At 32.6% G+C, this 18,515-nt stretch overlaps 1 protein-coding gene across 1 annotated transcript; it reads right to left on the bottom strand.

Annotated features, from left to right (window-relative positions):
- Nucleotides 1–13,472: 13,472 nt before the first annotated feature.
- Nucleotides 13,473–18,515, bottom strand: LOC129218294 (uncharacterized). Its single transcript, XM_054852527.1, has 6 exons — nucleotides 18,038–18,515; nucleotides 17,506–17,659; nucleotides 16,641–16,781; nucleotides 16,386–16,517; nucleotides 14,835–15,002; nucleotides 13,473–13,757 (listed from the first exon to the last, which is right to left on the bottom strand). The coding sequence occupies exons 1-6, from the start codon at nucleotides 18,424–18,426 to the stop codon at nucleotides 13,473–13,475; spliced, it is 1,269 nt and encodes a 422-aa protein (XP_054708502.1). The 5' UTR covers nucleotides 18,427–18,515.

Raw genomic sequence — 18,515 nt, 5'->3', positions numbered from 1 at the left:
ACCCCATGTCAATTTAAGTCTCATAGCAGAATAAAGGTTTTTAACTTGTTTTTTACCAGTTTTGCCCTATGGCACGGAGCAGAATCATCTTGGAAAATGACGTTTGGAACAGAAGTAAAGTGATCCCGGATAGTACGAAGCAATTTCTCCTCCAAAATGCCAATATACACCTGAGCGTTTACTGTTCCTTGCACAAAGTGAAGCCCACCAACTTCTTGATCAGAAATACATCCCGAAATCATCTGGCATACGGGATGTTTGACTGTGTGTTGAATGCAGCCGGGATGATATTCCTCTCTTTTGCGGCGCGGGTGATGCATTTTTTTTTTTTTTTTACCACCACTGTAATTTTAATATGAGGTGCGGCTCTTGGGTGCAAAAAAAAAGGTTGGGTACCACTGCACTACAGCATGATCATATAGATTAAAAATTAAAACAAAGTATTAAATCTACTAATTCTACAAAAGAAAAGCAGTGGTAACACAGAAGTAAAAAAATAAACATAAGTAAAAGGGTATATAGTGCATTTCTTTCATGCAATAACGCTAACGAAGTATATTATAGTAAACACGATATGTAAGTCATGCCATTCTAATATATACAAATGCATACCATAAATTTAAAAAAAGGGGGAGACAGAGGCAGAAGATTTCTTTCTCAAACCGTCTTTTTTTTTCTTTGCTCTTCTGTTTGTTATATTTGTAAGTAACGTTTATGCATGACAACAACAAGGGCTGCGCCGAACTGGCAGAACTGATTAATCAGCCATAATAGACCTCTCTGCCGATTATTTCCGATCAGCCAAATTTTGCCAATTAATCGGCGAAAAAAGTTTGTTTCAAAATGATTTTTTTTTTTTTTAATTTACCTGCAACAAGAAACTTGAGGAATACATTTATTAACAATAAATAAATGTAATTTTCTGCACATATAACTCATGAAAGTGTACAGAGTAAACATAAAACAAATAGTTTCGAAAGTGCGCAAAACTGAATGAATACTAAAGCACAATCCTCACAATTGACATTCACGTGACACTATTTTGAATAATTAAATTTCTGGACATTTGAATTGGAATTCGAAAAACATGAGTAAGAAAATTCCCTCCCGCTCTCCCAATAACACATATTTGCAATCTAAAAAGAATTTCATCCATGTCAAGTCAACATTGCCACTCTTTTTCGTATTACCTGCCTTGCAGCTACTTTTGTTTTGATGTTATTAATGTTATTTCTATTTAGCTTTGAAGGATATTAATGTAACAGAAATAAGCAAATGTGTATATGATCACACAGTGTTCTTCCCTTTAACCTTCTCCAATAAAAAAAAAAGCGCTTCCTAATGCTTTTGTTTTATTTCTTAAAGAAAATCAGAAGCATTTTCTAAGTTTATGTTACGATACCCTCATCCCAGCTTTTTATTACTCAACATTTGTTTTCAGTTATTTTGTTCTTTAACTATATCTTTGACTGCATCATACATTTTACAACTTACTCTTTAAATTATTAATATTTGATTCAACAAAAAACTTATTATTATTAAATATCATTTGATTTTTTAAAAAATATATGTTCTTACTTCATTATTATTATTATCATTTTTTTTTCAAACTGATGGCGGAAGTAATGTCATTTTTTTAAATTTATTTCTCCTACTTAAAATAAATATGCGCATATGAGGCAGTCAGAAGCAAAAGGATGTACGTGGACTTTTTAAAGTTTTGAGTAACGCGTTTAAAGTTCAGATCCTAAGTAGGCTTTCATTGAAATTTTTTTCAAAATCATGCTGCATAGCAGCACCCACCAGAGCTACTTTAAGTATCATCTCTTACCCTAAAACAGAGGAGATGTTCTCCCACTATTTTTACTGATTATCTCCAAGTTTTTAATTCTTGCACGCACATAACTTTGCTTTTCACTGTCCCATACCTGTATATACAATGTTGCAACATTTTTCATGTATCGCTACAATTCCCTTTCAGAGTAGTGCTTTTAGATAACCTTATTATTTTTAATAAAGAAAAAATCGTGGCTACTAATAATTAATAATTTGTTTTATTTAAAAGTGCTCCTAAATTAGCCTGCTAACAAAAGACTGTCCCCTAATATTTTTAAATTTTCATGTCTAGTTAACATTATGTACTTTTAATAACAATAATATGAAAATTGGCTCACAGAAATTGGATGAAATTATAATTGAGAAATTAGGAAAGAGGAAAAAAAAATTCGTTTCTCAGAAATAAACTACTAACTATTTTTAAAGCCGAAATTATAAAAGAAAAAAAAAAGGTAACGGAGAAATTGTGTCTTAAAAATAATCATTGTGATCATTCATCGGCTCTGTCGGCCGATTATCAATAGCCGATTAATTGATAATCTCCCAATCTGCTTATTGGCACATCCCTAGTCTGTACCTTATTTTATGCTATCTGTTTTACAAATGAAACCTTTGGAATTACCGAATCAATAAATGATTCCTTTTATGAACATATTCTACGTCAAAATCTCTTTCAAATAAAGCTTGTCAGAAGCAAATCCATTTTTTTCTTCAGGTTATTCGTTATAATGCCTCAAAATTTCCTTGTAGGGGTCAATGTTAAGTTTTTTTCCCCCAAACAGTACATAATTGAACGAAAAATTGCTTAAATAAAAATATAAGATATATGGTTGGAGTCCCCTTTAAAGGGATCTTTTGAACAAAACCAAGGTTTTTTATAATAGAACTTCCTACTCTCATTTTTCTTCATTGGTCATTGTGTGTGAGGGGGGGGGGACTGTCCCACCGACACAAATAGCTTTGAAGAATATTAGCAACAAATATCCCATTTCAAAACTCTGCTTTCAAATTTTTTACTTTCCAGTATATATTTAATTTGTTTTTGACTTATTGTTCATTTATTTTTTTGCTCTTCTTTTCAGCAAAATTTTTACAATACGGTACGTCTTCGTTCATGCTGTTTTCAAATTTTTACGTCAAACTAATCTGAAACATTGAAATTTTCGCCATTGAAAGTTTGTATATGGATTAATAAGACTATTAGTTTATAGTAAAATATAACTAAACAGCGTATAAAATGCTTAGTTGGCATAAAATTGCAATGTTTTACAAGTTTATATATTTTATATGTAGTTAAATTATTTTTCACATTTCAGACAAAGGCATTAATTTGTTTTTGACTAGTTTCGCGATTTAAAAGAAGCTTAAATTTAGGGTAAAAATTTAGAACCAATATAAGTACTTGTTGATGCTGTTAAAAAATGTACATTTTTTGCAGAATAATTTTTTTTAGAAATCTTTGAACAACAATTACCTACAACGACAAGGGGCCAAAAAAACCTCTCATTTTATGCGATCGTTTCAACGTCGTCTAAGAGCACTTTCTGCTCAGCTCACTTTTTTTCTGCACTCGTTACCCTCTAATTCTCTTTTATGAGCTCTAAACGTGAAATGCGTTCAAATTTATGGCGACATTCTTAGAGTGTTTTCAGAAAGACGATTCATATTTTCGAAACCTCATGTGTGTGTTATCGCCGTCTTGTCAAACAAATGGAAAGCATGTGTCTAACTGGTTCACAATGAGCTTACCCGTTGTGAACTCTTTTTATATACAAATTCTATCTTAGAAGTATACGATGAGGGAAACTATCTGCTGAGCTATTTATAGTGTACGCACATAAATTTCAAAAGCTCGAATATTTTCCAAAATGCTCGAATATATTTTTATTATAGAGAGCCAACTTTGTGCCACAGCATCGTTTTTGGACTTTAGGGCAACAGGGTGGCAATCAAACTGTAAATAGAACATTAAAAAGTTTTTAGAGTGCAATAGCAGCTTGTAGAAAATTGTCTGCTGTTTTTAAGTCCTTCCTTTATGTTATAGCACGAAATTTGAATGTGAATGCAGTGTCATTACCCAGTATTCGTTTTTTTTTTTTTTTTTGAAACGAAATACCGGAATAACGGTATAAAAAATTTCTCTGTCTCAAAAAAAAAAAAAAAAAAAAAACATACACCCAAACCTGTTTTTATGCGGTGGATAGGGACCGCATAGAAAAAATCTCACGTAGAAAATAACCCAAAAATTTACAAAGCTGTAACCTTCAAACGAAATCAATCGAAACAAATCAAGAGATGATAATTTTTGCCGAGTAGTCGGACAAAATTTCCCGAGTAAAGAAAATTTTGGGAGGTCATAGTGACTTCCCATCGGGGTGCCTATGTCGTCACTTGAAGATACTATCTCGCACTCGTTTTAAAAATTATTTTGTCAACTGAATCCGAATCTGATTGAAGTTTTAATGTACCGCACAAAAAGAAAAAAAAAATCTCATAAAAAAAAATAAAAATAAAAAAAACTCGCGTAGAAACAGGTTTAGGTGTACTTGTTTCGTTGCCACATTTCATAATTTTGTACATAAAGTACATGAATTATGACAAAGCGTATTATGGTTTGAAATACGCCAAAATATACTCGTTTATTGTCGTTGAAAAACATTTTTACTTGATATTTCGTAAAAACTATTGCACAGTTACGGCATCAAACAGTCAGCGAAGTAGTTGTCGATATACCCAATCGATAAATTCGTTGCGGTGGGCAAAAAAACATGGCTATTCCCAGTATTGCATAAACTAAAATACTGCATAAATATTTGCCATGTGATCGGAAGGGCTACAAATAGAATATTTGTGGAAACTTAGATATAGCATAACTTTTACTGTAAGTTTGGTTTATTAAAATAAAATAATTACAACGTTCAAGTTGTGCTTTCTTTTTGTCCCATTCAATATAAAACACAGATAGATAGGAAAAAAAAATCACCATGCTTTTTTATTTTTCTGCAGAAGTTTCCAAAATACATGAATGAATAAAAAAATGAATCTGTCATTTCATTAGAGCAAACTCCAAAACGTTCAAATGGGTCTGTTGCAATTTTACTTATATGGTTGACAACTTTCATTCTTTGCAGTCCACTTTTCGTTCATATTCGTTATTCTGTTTTTCTGAAATATTAATTAGAAAACACGTACAAACAACTTTTTTTTAAAATTAATTATTTTTTTATGCAGTTATAGGGTAACAGCACCTAGGTTTTCTTTTCCAAACACATTCGTCTGTTTTTGTTTTCAATAGTGAAATTTCCAATTTCCAGCCTACCTACTGGTCAGCACAATGTAGTCTGAAATAAACAAACAATTCCGATGCATTAAATCAACCGAAGATGTAAATGTTTTATACAGGGCGGCGGTGTCTTAGGGAAAGTGACCGACTCCAACTTCAGGAATTTTAGGGCCTTCGACTTCGACACCGCAAGCCCTGGCAGCAAGGGCGTATTTTGCTCAAAATGGAAGATGGGGCAGATCTGTCATTTGGGCGATTAAGGGGGGGGGGGGGGTCAACCGGAAGATTTTGGAAAAAATATAAATATTTATGCATTTGTGTCTAATTTTTTTGTTTTCCCTAGAAATTCCATTGAGTGTATACCCCTTTGCCACCCCCTCCCCCTCTTCTCATCTGACACACTCTGAAATTTCGGGAATGTGGGAGGTTGGGGAAAGGGGGCACATGTGAGCACGGGGAACATGTGAACATGATATGTTTTACAAGCATAACATCAAGCAAAAAACCTTGAAAAATTCTCATGTAATGTGTGGCAGTAGTAATCTTACTTCCTGGTCAAACTTTTAGAGAGATGAGCCGCCAGTTTATGTATCTGTAGTGACAACTTCTTTGTTTTAGCAGGTGTTGTATGTAATTTTATTGATGTCTTCTTCACGTGAAAACTTATTTTAAGCTAATAAGCTAAAATTAATTACTGAGAACCATTTGAATGTTCAAGTAAATTTATGTCAATGTTTAAATTTTTTAATTAAATTACTAATTATTTATTTGTGAAAATTAGTTGTGAGGTAGATGACGGGGTACATGTGAACAGTTTCCATATCCCCTCCGTAATATAAATACTAGTGTCGAGTTATTATAAGGGATGAAAAGGTGTAAAGATTTATAATTATTATTTTGCTTCAATCAGTTCGTAAATTTATTGTTGATTATTTATTGCATTATTAATAATTATTTTTTTATTTATTTTATTATTTTTTATTTTTAAATTCTTTAATTACTAAATAGTTGACTAACAATTTAGTGCTTAAGTAATATTTACAAGAAAAAACTGCCAAAATATTGTCCTTTAACTAAAAACTGAAATTTAAAATAATTTCAAAATGCATCATCATATTACGTAGGAAGCTTAAACGAACTATGTAACAAGAATACATTTCACATAATAAATTATTCTTTGTATTATTTAGTCCTATAAGTTTTTTCTTGTCGATCTTGCAATCAGAAAATGCTACGAAGTTTTAAAATTTGGCAGTGGGCAGAGTTATATAGTTCGGAAAAAATACCTTCTTACTGACAGTTACTGTGTGATTTAAACTGACACAGTAGGGGAGACTGGAGATACTTGATCCCTTGGAATACATGATCCCACAGCCAAAAATTTACCAAAATCATTTAATAGAGATTTGAAACCTGAGATTTATGTTGAAGTTGTACTTGTACATAAAATCTGGCAACACTTTGTTTTTTTCTGCCATTTTGTTTTAGCTCAAGAAATGATTGTCTGAATGTGTCAAGCAAAAAAATTTTTAGGAAAGCATTCTGAAGTTTACATTATCCAATATACACAACTTCAAAAAAATACTGAAGTGCAATGTCAAAGTATAGACAGTATTTTATTATTGAGTCATATTTTTAGTAAATTGCCACTGATTGTTAATAATATATAAGTATGTTTGTAAAAATTGCATATTATGGATACTTGATCCCTTCGTTTAGAGGGATGCATGATCCAAGGAATCGAGTATCTATATGACAATATAAACACAATGAAAACAATATAACTGTTGTTTACTTAGTTGACATTAACTTTAAACATTCAAAACCATATTAACATAATAAAATTTATCATAGTATGAGGAACAGATTTATATAATCACTGCAGTAAATATACTAAACAATAAAAATATCAGTTCACACTTTCAACCTACATAACACGTCAAACATTTAAGCATAAATTAACTCTACTGATGAGTTATGTTCTGATTAGCCAAATGAGCTTGAACAAGTTGAAATAGATGTCAAATCCTTGTTTGAAAGAACATAAAAATTATTTTGCTATCCTTAGATTTACATCAAAAAAGTTAGTTGCCCATTATGTAGATCCATTAGCAGATAGAATGCTAAGTTGAATTTCTAGAGTTTGAAATAAGTTTTCTAAAGCGAAAAGGTAAAATGCTTACTCAATCTTTTTTCTTCCTGAAAAATTGACAAAAGTGTAGTAAATGAGAATGAATGTATTAAGGGGTCTAAGGACCTTAACGTTCAAAATGTTCGATTTTCTGGAAAAAATATACGTTATGGCTAATTTAATTCTAAACAATTTGGTACCTTATTTTTTACCATACGGCAAAAAACTTTTCAAGTTATCGAAAAAATGCGTGTACTTTCCCCATAGAGATTTATGTTAACAGCATCTGTTGAAGCCTCTTTTTTTCAGGTTGCGTTTTCTCGGGTTTCTCGTTTTGCGCGCATGATATCTCAGAAAGTTTAATTTATTTTTGAAATTTTATAAGTTAATATCAAAATTTTCCAAAATTTTGGGGAAAAATATTTTTTTATTTTAATATTAACTTTTAATTTTAGTTAAAATTTAGGTTCAGATCATAAAAATAAACCAGACAAACATGCATGAAAAGTTTTACGGAAATATATTAGAAATTTTCTAAGATATCATGCGCGCAAAACGAGAAACCGGCACTTGAAAAAAAGAGGTTTAAACAACTGCTGTAAACATAAATCTCTGTGGGGAAAGTTTACGCATTTTCACGATAACTTGAAAAGTTTTTCACGTATGGTAATAAATAAGGTATCAAATTGTTCAGAATTAAGTTATGCATAACATATATTTTTTCCAGAAAATTGAAAATTTTGAAGGTTAAGGGTCCTTAGACCCCTTAAGTTGCCCACATCCAGATGGGTTGAGCTGAACTTAAAAAACTACAACAAACGAATTGTTCGCATTTGATTTTTCAGGTTTTGAAAATATATGCTAGGTTTTCTATTCTTTTCTATAAGTACGCTGATATAGTACGGTGCAAATAGACCAAAAAAAGGCCTAAACTCAACATCCATAGTAAAAGTTTTCCTCCAACTCCAAATTGCTCTATATAGTCCACGTATTGTTTGGTAATAAGTTACACCGTTTTCAGCGTCGGGTTTTGGGGGGAGTGAGGAAAGAAGTTGGTAAATTAGTAGTTTTTATCAGTTTTTCGGAAATATTTAGAAAACTATTGCGTTTAGCGCTAAAAGTGCAATATACAAAATAATCTACACTAAATAACGAACAAAATAGGCCTAATCATTATTTTTTTAAGTGAACGGTACCAAAGTTACAGAGGGTGCAAAAATAGGCATTTTTCGTATTTTTTTAGATTTTTCGGAAAAAATATTCATTATCAGTAAGGAAAATATTTTTTTGTATGAATTGTGTTTTGTAAAAGCAAATTGCGATTTTAGGGGCCGGTGGTATGTTTGTGATAAGCCCTTGAAGGAACGACAACCTCACCACCTACTCAAGGGGCCTTACTTTTAAGGGAAAAGTGGTTTTCACGGGCCATGATTATAAATCTGCGGCACGGAGAATCCCGAATTTTCTCTAGACCAGCGTTTCTTAAATTGTGTTCGCGCGGAACGACGGAACCCCAGGGTTCCATGAAGCTCTCTCAGGGGTTCCATGAGACTTGCATGTTTTCATTCCACGTCTTTCAAATTTGTGACTTAAAAAATCGATGAAAACGCTTTCCCAAAATTAAAAATAAATTTACTTTTACTTTCGTATATTAATCTGAGCTTTATTACCCATCCACTATTGGGAATAATTTTATTTGTCGCCTGAAGTTGTGCCTCTAATATTCAACTTTGAAATTTTTCCAAGATCAGTCATAAAGCACCTCTTTCACTTTTAAACACTTAAATTTCGAAAAAATTCCGGAAGAAGCTACTGACCCTCTAATATACCAAAGATAGTTTAAAAGTGACTTCAATGTTGAAAAACTTGTGGAAGGACAACCAAAATTTCCCTTTCCTGCATCATTACCAAGTATTGCCTAATATTACAATTTTTGACGTAAATTTCAAATATATATTCTACTATTAACATTAGCCACTCTCCGAATATCTATGGCAGAAGTTGAAAGTAGTTTTAAAATTTAACGAGTGAGAACCAATTTAAATCAACATAACATACAGTGACATCAAAGTCTCTGATTTATAAATAATTTCAAAACTTGTAAAATAAGAGACAATTTAGTTTTTAAATTTTAAAAACGTTTTCTGTGTGAATTTTAGTGAATTATTAACACTATTGTAGGTAAAACACATCAGTATTCTTTTCTTAACAAAGAAAATATTTTAATCACGTAACTCATGCATTAGTTCTGAGGTTATATCCCTTTTCAAAATGCTCAGAATCACAACTAGGCATAGGGGCTCGTACGAGGGACAAAGGGGGATTATTGCCCACTCACTTTCAACAGTAAAGGGACTTTGCCCCTCCACTTTTCTAAGCTCAAAAGTAAGGGTCGAATGAAATTGATAGTGATGAGCTATTCACATGTTTAAAGAAAGAACTGACTTAATAAGTGCTTGTTTTATACTTTTTTCGTGTTATTATTTCGTAAAAATTAAAATGGAATTTTGATTTTGGGTAGGAGGGAATCTTTCTTGTGGCCATCTGGTCCCACTTTTTGAGTCCGTTTTTCAAATTTTTGGAAGAAGGTCAATCCATTAATAATGACGTAAAAATTCAATTGCCCAATTTTTGAAGAAAAAATATAGCTTTAAGGGTGTGTCGCCCACCAAACCTGCCTCCCTCCGCACCTCCTTTGACCCCCCACTTTTCTTTGGTGCACCAGCCGCCTATGCAAATGTTTTATAATAATAAATAATGATTAGCAGTTAGCAACAATTACCATGGTCTATAATGAAGTCGATTTCATTATCAATTTAAAGACAAATAGTTAATGTGATAGTCTCTTTGAGATTAGAACCTGAACTTTTCTCAAACAGAACCTTGACTACGCCACTGCAAACTACTGACAAAAAACTAAGGGTTCCACGAAAAAAGTGAGCATTTAAAAGGGATCCACTGATCAAAGACATTAAGAAAGGCTGCTCTAGACAGTGCCGGAAAAAGAATGAATATATTTTCAACATAGATGATTGATTTTAAAAGGTAAAAATACATAACAATTATAATTTATAATTATATCACTTTTAATGATAGCATTTTTATAAGTGCAGCTTTTGAAGATTTTTCTTTAGAAAATAGGCATATTTGCAACCATATTTTATCAAACATTTTGAAGTTCGCAAACTGAGTGCAATACTAATATTTAATAAAAATGTAGAACGTTACATGCGACATACTGATGAAAGATATTCACAGTATTCAGTCCTCTTCAAACATAGCACCGTCCTCTTCTAGATCATCGTCTATGATATTAGCTTCCCTATTAATACATCCTAGACCTGAGCAATTACTGCACATGCTTGAGCAGTTTAAACCACTATTTCTACACTCGCTAGTTATGGACGCATTCGTCTTTGCCAATGTACACAATGAGGGAAATTAATCCTGGGGAGCTGCAGAACGCATTGTTATAATTGGTCTCAAGTGTTCACCAATCTTCTTCCATCCCCACTGGAGCGGATTCTTTTTCTCATTCTGTTGGACCTGATGGTAGGGTTTATATGAATGCTGCCTGGTAGCTGCTGAAAAAGAGGGGGAGGGGTATCTTCTTCCATCCCCACTGGAGCGGATTCTTTTTCTCATTCTGTTGGACCTGATGGTAGGGTTTATATGAATGCTGCCTGGTAGCTGCTGAAAAAGAGGGGGAGGGGTAGTGCAAACAATTAATATATGGGCTGCTTTGCAATAGCCTGCCAGTAACACTGGTAGCGAAAGCTATCTAGATCTTCAGTATTCCTGACTCCAAACATCGCAAGAAGGAAATGCTTTCCTGAGTCAGCCCTTAGAGCAGGAATTCTAATGGAGGGAGCAAGTCCAATCATTGGCTTAGCAAAAGCTGACCCAAAGACCCAAAGTCACAGGCAACAACGACGAATGGTTGGCACGTTTTGCGTGAAACAAGCGAAAGAAACCTGATTTCTTCCAATGCTTTGCTTTAAAATCTATCTTGTGACTTGAAGGTCTTGGTTTCATACATGAAAGTCTTCACTCCCTCCATTTTATCTCTTCTCAATCCGTCAGCCACTGCACTGGGGTCAGCTAGAAGTTTCGTACGAAGAGCGCTGTTGGCTTGTACTTTTCCATACGGTGAAATTTTCCCTTCTTGTAGACAGATGATACAGTGTCACATCCTGTGAAGACGTATATTGCTAAGAGTACACCTTTCATATCTCCAATGCCTCGTTGAATGTCCAAAATAGTGTACACCTTTTCCTGCTGATTGCCTTTCTTTGGTACCACCATTTTCAATTTTTTTCTGATGGTGTGTGAACAGTCAACAAGACTAGTAGGTCCGCACCATCACCAATCACACAAGCTTCAACCCCATTCTTAGCTTTACTAATCGCTGGTAAAATTAATTATAAGTCTGCGTCATCCGATGCTTGATGAACTGTGCGACCGCCTCTTTGCAAGTGCATTGTACACTCTAAAAACTGTACCTCTGATTTCAGAGGCAAAAGTGTAACATTTTTGCCTCTGAAATTCAGAGGCACACTTTTGGAATTCAGAGGCACACTGTGCCTTTGGAATTCAGAGGCAAAAATGTATCTTAGTGGCTTTGAATTTTAGAGTTACATTGTACCTCTAAATATCAAAGGTACAGTGTGACTCTTATTTAAGACATACGTACCTCTTATTTTATTTATATGTACTGTGGTGTAATCCACATTGGATTCCCTTATTTTTTCGTTTGTTTCGATTTCGCGCAGATTTCCTCAGAGCTAACTTTTGATCTAACCCGGTCTGTGATTTTAGAAAAGTGATGACGTCAGAACAGACAGTTATTTCGTGTTTGGCGCCAGTGTCTTTTTCCCCGCGATCATAGGCTGCCGAATATGGTAATGTTTTGTTTAAGAGTTTTGATTTGTGCTTTTCGATCACCCGTTTTGTTATCGGTGTAACCGACTTTTTGCTTGCCACGTAATTTGCTCAGATATTTCGAGAGTTCATAATTTTCCTCTGTGCTGTGCTGACGTGCGCGGGGCTTGTTTGTTTTTTTAGCGGATGTGCCGTTTCTCGCTATGCCTGGCCAAACTTCCCGATTTTGAGCCGGGGATGTTCATTATGTCCCCAACCTGCCTGCATGTGGGTGCTTGATGTTTTGGATGTTAGTTCCCTATCGCATATTATGATGGCCTAAATTGGAATTGATAAAGTATTATTATTCCGTGCGGATGATGTTTCGCCCCAGTGCTGCCGTCCGGGCAACGCACGGCTTGTGTGCCAATATTTGTGACGCCCTTCAGTGTTGTGCTAAAAAACTTCCTTAATTACCATTCTAAACATTGTGTGGACTTTTCATGTTTGGATTACAGCGGGCCTGCAAAGCGAGATCACATGATGGGTGAGACACTTCCAATTTATTTCTGTAATTACGTAATTAAAAGTGCCAACTTTAGTTATCTTTAAAAGTGCTTGACCAGTATGATGATGTCATTTAAGTCTGATTGTCCCCGCCATATTATTCTCACACTTACGAGTTTCGCTTCATTGGTCAAGGGGTTCTTGCGATTGTCGTGATTGCAAGACTCCGGCTTGGGTTCAATGCACCCACTATTCGATACGTAGCACAATTGGATTGTGTCTCTTACATTTTATTCCTTTAAATAAGTCCACATATAATTTTGCATTTTAATAAAAATTTTAAGCACAAGGTAAGATTTTGAAATACTTATTTCAAAACAGGAACTAAACACGTTATTTCAAAATGTAAACTAGGTTTACTGCAGTTTTAATACAAAAAAAGAATAATAATAATAATGGATGAAAATTTATTTATATTTATTAAAAAAAACTCCATTATATGTTTAGTAAATATCTTATGATAAGCATATATACTTTATCATACATAAAACCATATGAAAATGTATTGCTTTCACTTAAAATTGATCAAATTTGATAAATGTATACAATGTTTTCAAACTTTGCATAAATAGTTTATTTTTATTTGAGGTCTAACTCTTGATGTTTTATGATTCTGTATTTTCAAATATATTGGAGTCAGAGTGTGGTAAAAAAGGTACTGGACTCAGTGTAATCTTGATAAAACTTGTAAGAATTTTTTTTATAAACATGTTTTTAAATTATGAAAAGTACACAAAGTACACAAATTTAAAATAATATTTTTTATTAAAATACAATTATTTATGAATTAAACATTTATAAAGACACATTTGCAGTGACAGCCAGGAGATGTCTAGAGGAAAAGGATTTAGGAAACTTATCCTTTGTCAAGATGTTCTGTAATAGTCCCAAAAATTGTCCATAGGCAGCGGGAAAACTGAGATTTAAAATAAAATACACACCCAGCAATAAAATCGCTGCCTCTTCTAATGAGCAGTCTTTCTTTAGTCCAATGACTTGACCTCCATTGGCCATGATGCACGGCCTCTCCCCAAAAAAGATGCTTGGCCCAGGCCTTTTTGCATCATCAGTAAGATCAATCTTAAAAAAATAAATGTACAGAGGTAGTATGTGATATAGAACGCACAAGTGCTATGGTGTGAATTTAAATGCTTTCAAACATAAAATGAAAAGTATTACTAGGAAATAGTAATTCTGATACTATAAGCAGCATAAGAAAAATATGCACACAGTTAAAAACCTAAATTTCTTGATACTGAATGATTTTCCTGAAAATTCTAATTTGGTTTTTAAAACAAAAAACATATTGTTTATCATTTATGATTTGGTCTGAAAACATTAAATCCAGAAGATAATATTCCAATATATATTCTTTTTAAATAGATAAAAAGCTGGTTGCAGTTGAATCTTAATGCAGCAATACCTTAAACACCATTGAATGAAATAAAATCCTGGCTCTTTTGCTAATCATTATACTTTGATCCTACACAGCATTAAAATTGCAGGAAAAATAATTAGTAGATGAAAAATTGAAAATTGTCTAGGAAAACTTCAAAATTTCGAAAATAATAATATATATGTACAGTGAAACCTCAATTTTACATTTTTCAAAAGACTGAAAAAATACTTAAAATACATAAAAAAACAAAATTCAAACAGAAAACATTAAAAGTAGAAGATATCACTCTTTCAAAAGGTGTATCTATATTTTAAGACAAAATTTTTTATTATTATAGATATCCTTTTACATCATTTTAACTTATTTAGTAGCAAATCCGGGCGTTTTGATTGAAAGTAGTCCGTAATAGTGGATTGCTTTTTATTCATTCAGTTTGAAGTAAATGCAGCATTTTCCAGGATTGAAATACTTTGCATTTTTCCTGGTCTTTATGATAAAAAAGAAAATAGTCTCATTATTTCCAACTCTTCACTGAAGCTGATGTATTGAAGGAAGAGACAAACTGTGCTTCTAGTTCATCTTCATCGGATGATTGGCGCGGGAAATAATGAACCTGGATCTATGGTTTGGATGAGTGAAGCTCTATCACTAAGCCACTGTACTCTACGTAATTACTAATAGCTGCGTCCCCCGGCTTTGCACAGGGTACCTCTAAAATAGAAACCTAATACAAGTAAAAATCAAAAGAAAATTGTTACCATTGAAATGGCATTCCAGCATGATCTTTTAGGTTGCATCAACTTTTCCATTTCCAGAACTGTCTCTGGAATTGAATAATGAGCAGCCATTTTTTTTAATGCATTTTTTAGCTGCACAACCATTGCTCCAAAAGCAGTTTCAAAGCGAAGTTCAACTTCAACTTCAAGCTAAAAAAAACATAGATAATATATAGTAATGAACATAAAAATAAATAATATATAACTTTTTTAATACCCCTCCCCCCTGCACACAACTTTCATTGTATCATGTTTGGCCACTAGAAGGTGCTAAAGTACTTGAGGTTCCTTTTTGCTGCTGCAGTGATGAGCACTTTTTAAAGTAAATTTTTGATAGTTCTAATTCATTTTTTAGTATTTTATTGCATTTTATATGTAATTTAGAATTTTAGTTTTTGGGGATTCAGTTTTACTTTACTTGCTTTATTGGAGTAATTTTGATGAGCTAAGCCTAACAATCAGGTGGTTGCTTATGTTTTTGGTCTGTGATTTGTTTATAGAACTAGTAACTCAGGGTATGTATTGCTCTGTTTTAGGATTCAGTATCTCTTTTGTTTCCTGCACTTCTAATGCTTTCTTACCACAATCAATAGTATTTTTTGCTTGATTTTTGCAGTTTTTTCTTCTCTAGTTTGTTTTTTTTTAAGAGTAGGATATAGAATTAAATTCATTTCAAGGAAACTGAACTTCAAGGGATCCTAAATTTTTGTTCTTGTAATGGACTTGTTTCTGTAAGAGAATTGAAGCTATGTAGGAAGTTCAGTTAGTAAAAAGAAAAGCAATAAAGGGGATGATGAAATTAGTTGTTCTGGGCTAGCTGCAGGTTGTGTAAGGATTCAGTCCAGGTTTTTATTTTTAGGTCTGCATTTTGTGAAGGGGGAAGAAAAAAAGAAATTAGTGATTTTTTTTTTTTTTGAAAAAGAGGGAATATTTTTGGGGCATTTCTTTTTATATATATTTTTTGTGAAAATTTTTTTGTCATATCATATACAGCACAGTTAAGCTATCACAAATTTAATCCGATATTCCTTTGGCCATAAGGACATCACTGGGAATGACTTGAAAGCTGGAATTTTTTACCGATGCTTTGCTTTTGGGTGGATTGATTGAGTTTCAAAGAGACAAAAGGCTTTCTCGGAACATTAATATTTTTGCAGATAATGACAGTGTTATGAGGATTGTTGAATGTGAAGAACAAGTGATAAATTTCAAGAGAATTTATGTCAGATTTCTAAGCAAGCATTAAGTGAGGCATGTTATCCAATGTTAGAAAATATGAAGTGTTTCACTTAGGACATGTAAATAAGTATGCAGGCTATTGTTAGCAGGGATCTATCTTGAGCGAAAATTCAACATTTGGTGATCTTAGTGTCTTAATCAGTTAGGACTTGAAATTTAATCAACAGTGCATGAAAATAAAGAAAAAATGTTGATCTCAAGCACTTGGAAAAAAATTTTAAAAAAAGAACAGTGGTAGGCGAATTCCAAAAGGAAACTATGTTTACATTTTTTCACATGAAAGTGCAAACTTACATATTTTTGTACCATCAAGTATGGAGGTAATTTTGAGAGCTCTTGATTTTGCCTTAAGCTGAAGGATTTCTTTAACAAATGTGTAATCCTTTCAGTATTCGTTTCATTCTTTACAGCTTCATATGTGACAGACTAAAATAGTTAATTAGAACACATGTAAATAACAAATACATTTTATTTAATTATAAATTAAGTGATTTAAAATTCTAATTAAAAGTTCCAATAAAATAAGAGTTATTGAAAAAAATTTCTAACTGTTAGTTCAACAAGAGCATCCTCTTGAGAAACTTCAACTTCTACGATAATATCTGCTGGCTGCACAGATTTTGCTTCTTTTTTTTGTGACCGAAGTCTTTGCATTTTTCTCCTCTCACTCAATCTTCGGATGAATGTACCCTAAAAAGCAACAATTTCTAATACATCTATTTTAAAACAAATAAATATCTATTAATTGGCACTCTATGAAGTTTAAAAGCCATCTCTGTCTCTTCTTTGCTCAGGACTGTACATTTTTAGCATTCTAAGTCTCGAATCGTAGTCTAAATGTGAAAGTCCATTAATTAGTCCTGTAGCCCACCTTTGAGCCCTTTCTAATACACTAATATCTTTCTTAAGATAAGGAGACCAAAACTGAACAGCATACTCTAAATGAGGTCTTATCAAACTTCTATATAAGGGTAAAAGAACTTCCTTTGATTTGTTAGAAGTAGATCTATTGATAAACCCAAGCATCTTATTGGCTTTGTTACTAGCTATGATGCACTGTTCACTATATATTCTAATTTTTAAAAATAGAACTTTTGAATGATAGATTTTGCAACCTTATTTATGAAGTAGTGTTTGCACAATATTACACTATTCAATACAAAACTATTACATGCTTCATCTATAAGTTTTCTACATACAAATCAAGATTAAAATGCAATTAGTTACAATTTAATAAACAGGGCAGTTTTGTCATTATTTTGTACCAACAACTGTAGAATATAGTTTTAAAAATTAAATTATATCAAAAATCGTAATTTGCACTTTTTTAAAGCACTTGTTAATTATGCAGGAAAACATCTGACAGCAAAAAAAGGAAGTCTCTTTGAAAAAATCACAAAAAAATATAACTCACATAAATTGGGGCCTTTGAACTCTTGACTTTTTTTTGCCGTTTGCTGGGCAAATCCCAAATCATTTTTGGATATTTATCCATCAGAGTTTCCCCAAGATCCCTATATTGCCACCTCAGAGAACTTGAATTCCCCTCGACAATCATGTTTTCTTGACTAAACAGGAATTAAAAAAAAAAAAATACTATGCATTACATTAAATATTTCATCAATACAAATTATTACCAAATATATATATATATATATATATATATATATATATATATATATATATATATATATATTAGTGAATATATCCTAACAGTAAAACTATGTTACTAGTATTTATGTAAATATAATGATTAATTCAATATTCAACTGTAAAACTAAAAATTATACAGTGGATCAAGAAATTATAGCAGCAACACTTTAAATTTTAAAATAAACTACACAGATAGACATGAAGCATTAAGAAGTTTGGTTTGAGTTACTGTATTAAACTAAATAAAATTAAAGGTTAATAATGAAGTGCCAAATAATATGAAATAAACTTACTTAAGAAACAGAATCAGTTCATCTTTTAAGATTGAACTTAAACGTGCATGGTCTTGCTCAGATATCATATGCCCTTCCAGAAGTGGGTCTAGAACTCTAGAAAAGCTGCCAGGTAAAGACACAGGTTTTAATTCCCTTTTCTTTTTCTTCTCATGTGAAGGAAGACAAGTTGAAGACGCTGCTATGTTATTTTCTGTAAAACCATCAGCTTCCATTTGCTTGAAGTTGGTTTGCACCTCGGACAAATTGACAGGAACCTGGTGACTGCTCTGCAGCAGGTTGTCCTTAACCACAGTGTTTTCATTTTGAACAGTGATTTCATTTTGTATGAAAACAAAGCCCTTGGAGTGGAAAAGATTCACATAAGCAAACAGTAAAATCTTATACATTGTTTGATGATAAAAGCTAACTAATTTTAAATATAGGTATAATAACAAATTCAAAAGTGACAACTAGCAACAAACTTAGTTGTACAAGA

This window comes from Uloborus diversus, chromosome 3, assembly GCF_026930045.1.
Source record: "Uloborus diversus isolate 005 chromosome 3, Udiv.v.3.1, whole genome shotgun sequence".
In the NCBI taxonomy this organism is placed as follows: Eukaryota; Metazoa; Arthropoda; class Arachnida; order Araneae; family Uloboridae; genus Uloborus; species Uloborus diversus.
Note: the sequence above shows the minus strand (reverse complement) of the source record. Positions and strands in the feature narration are given on the sequence as shown.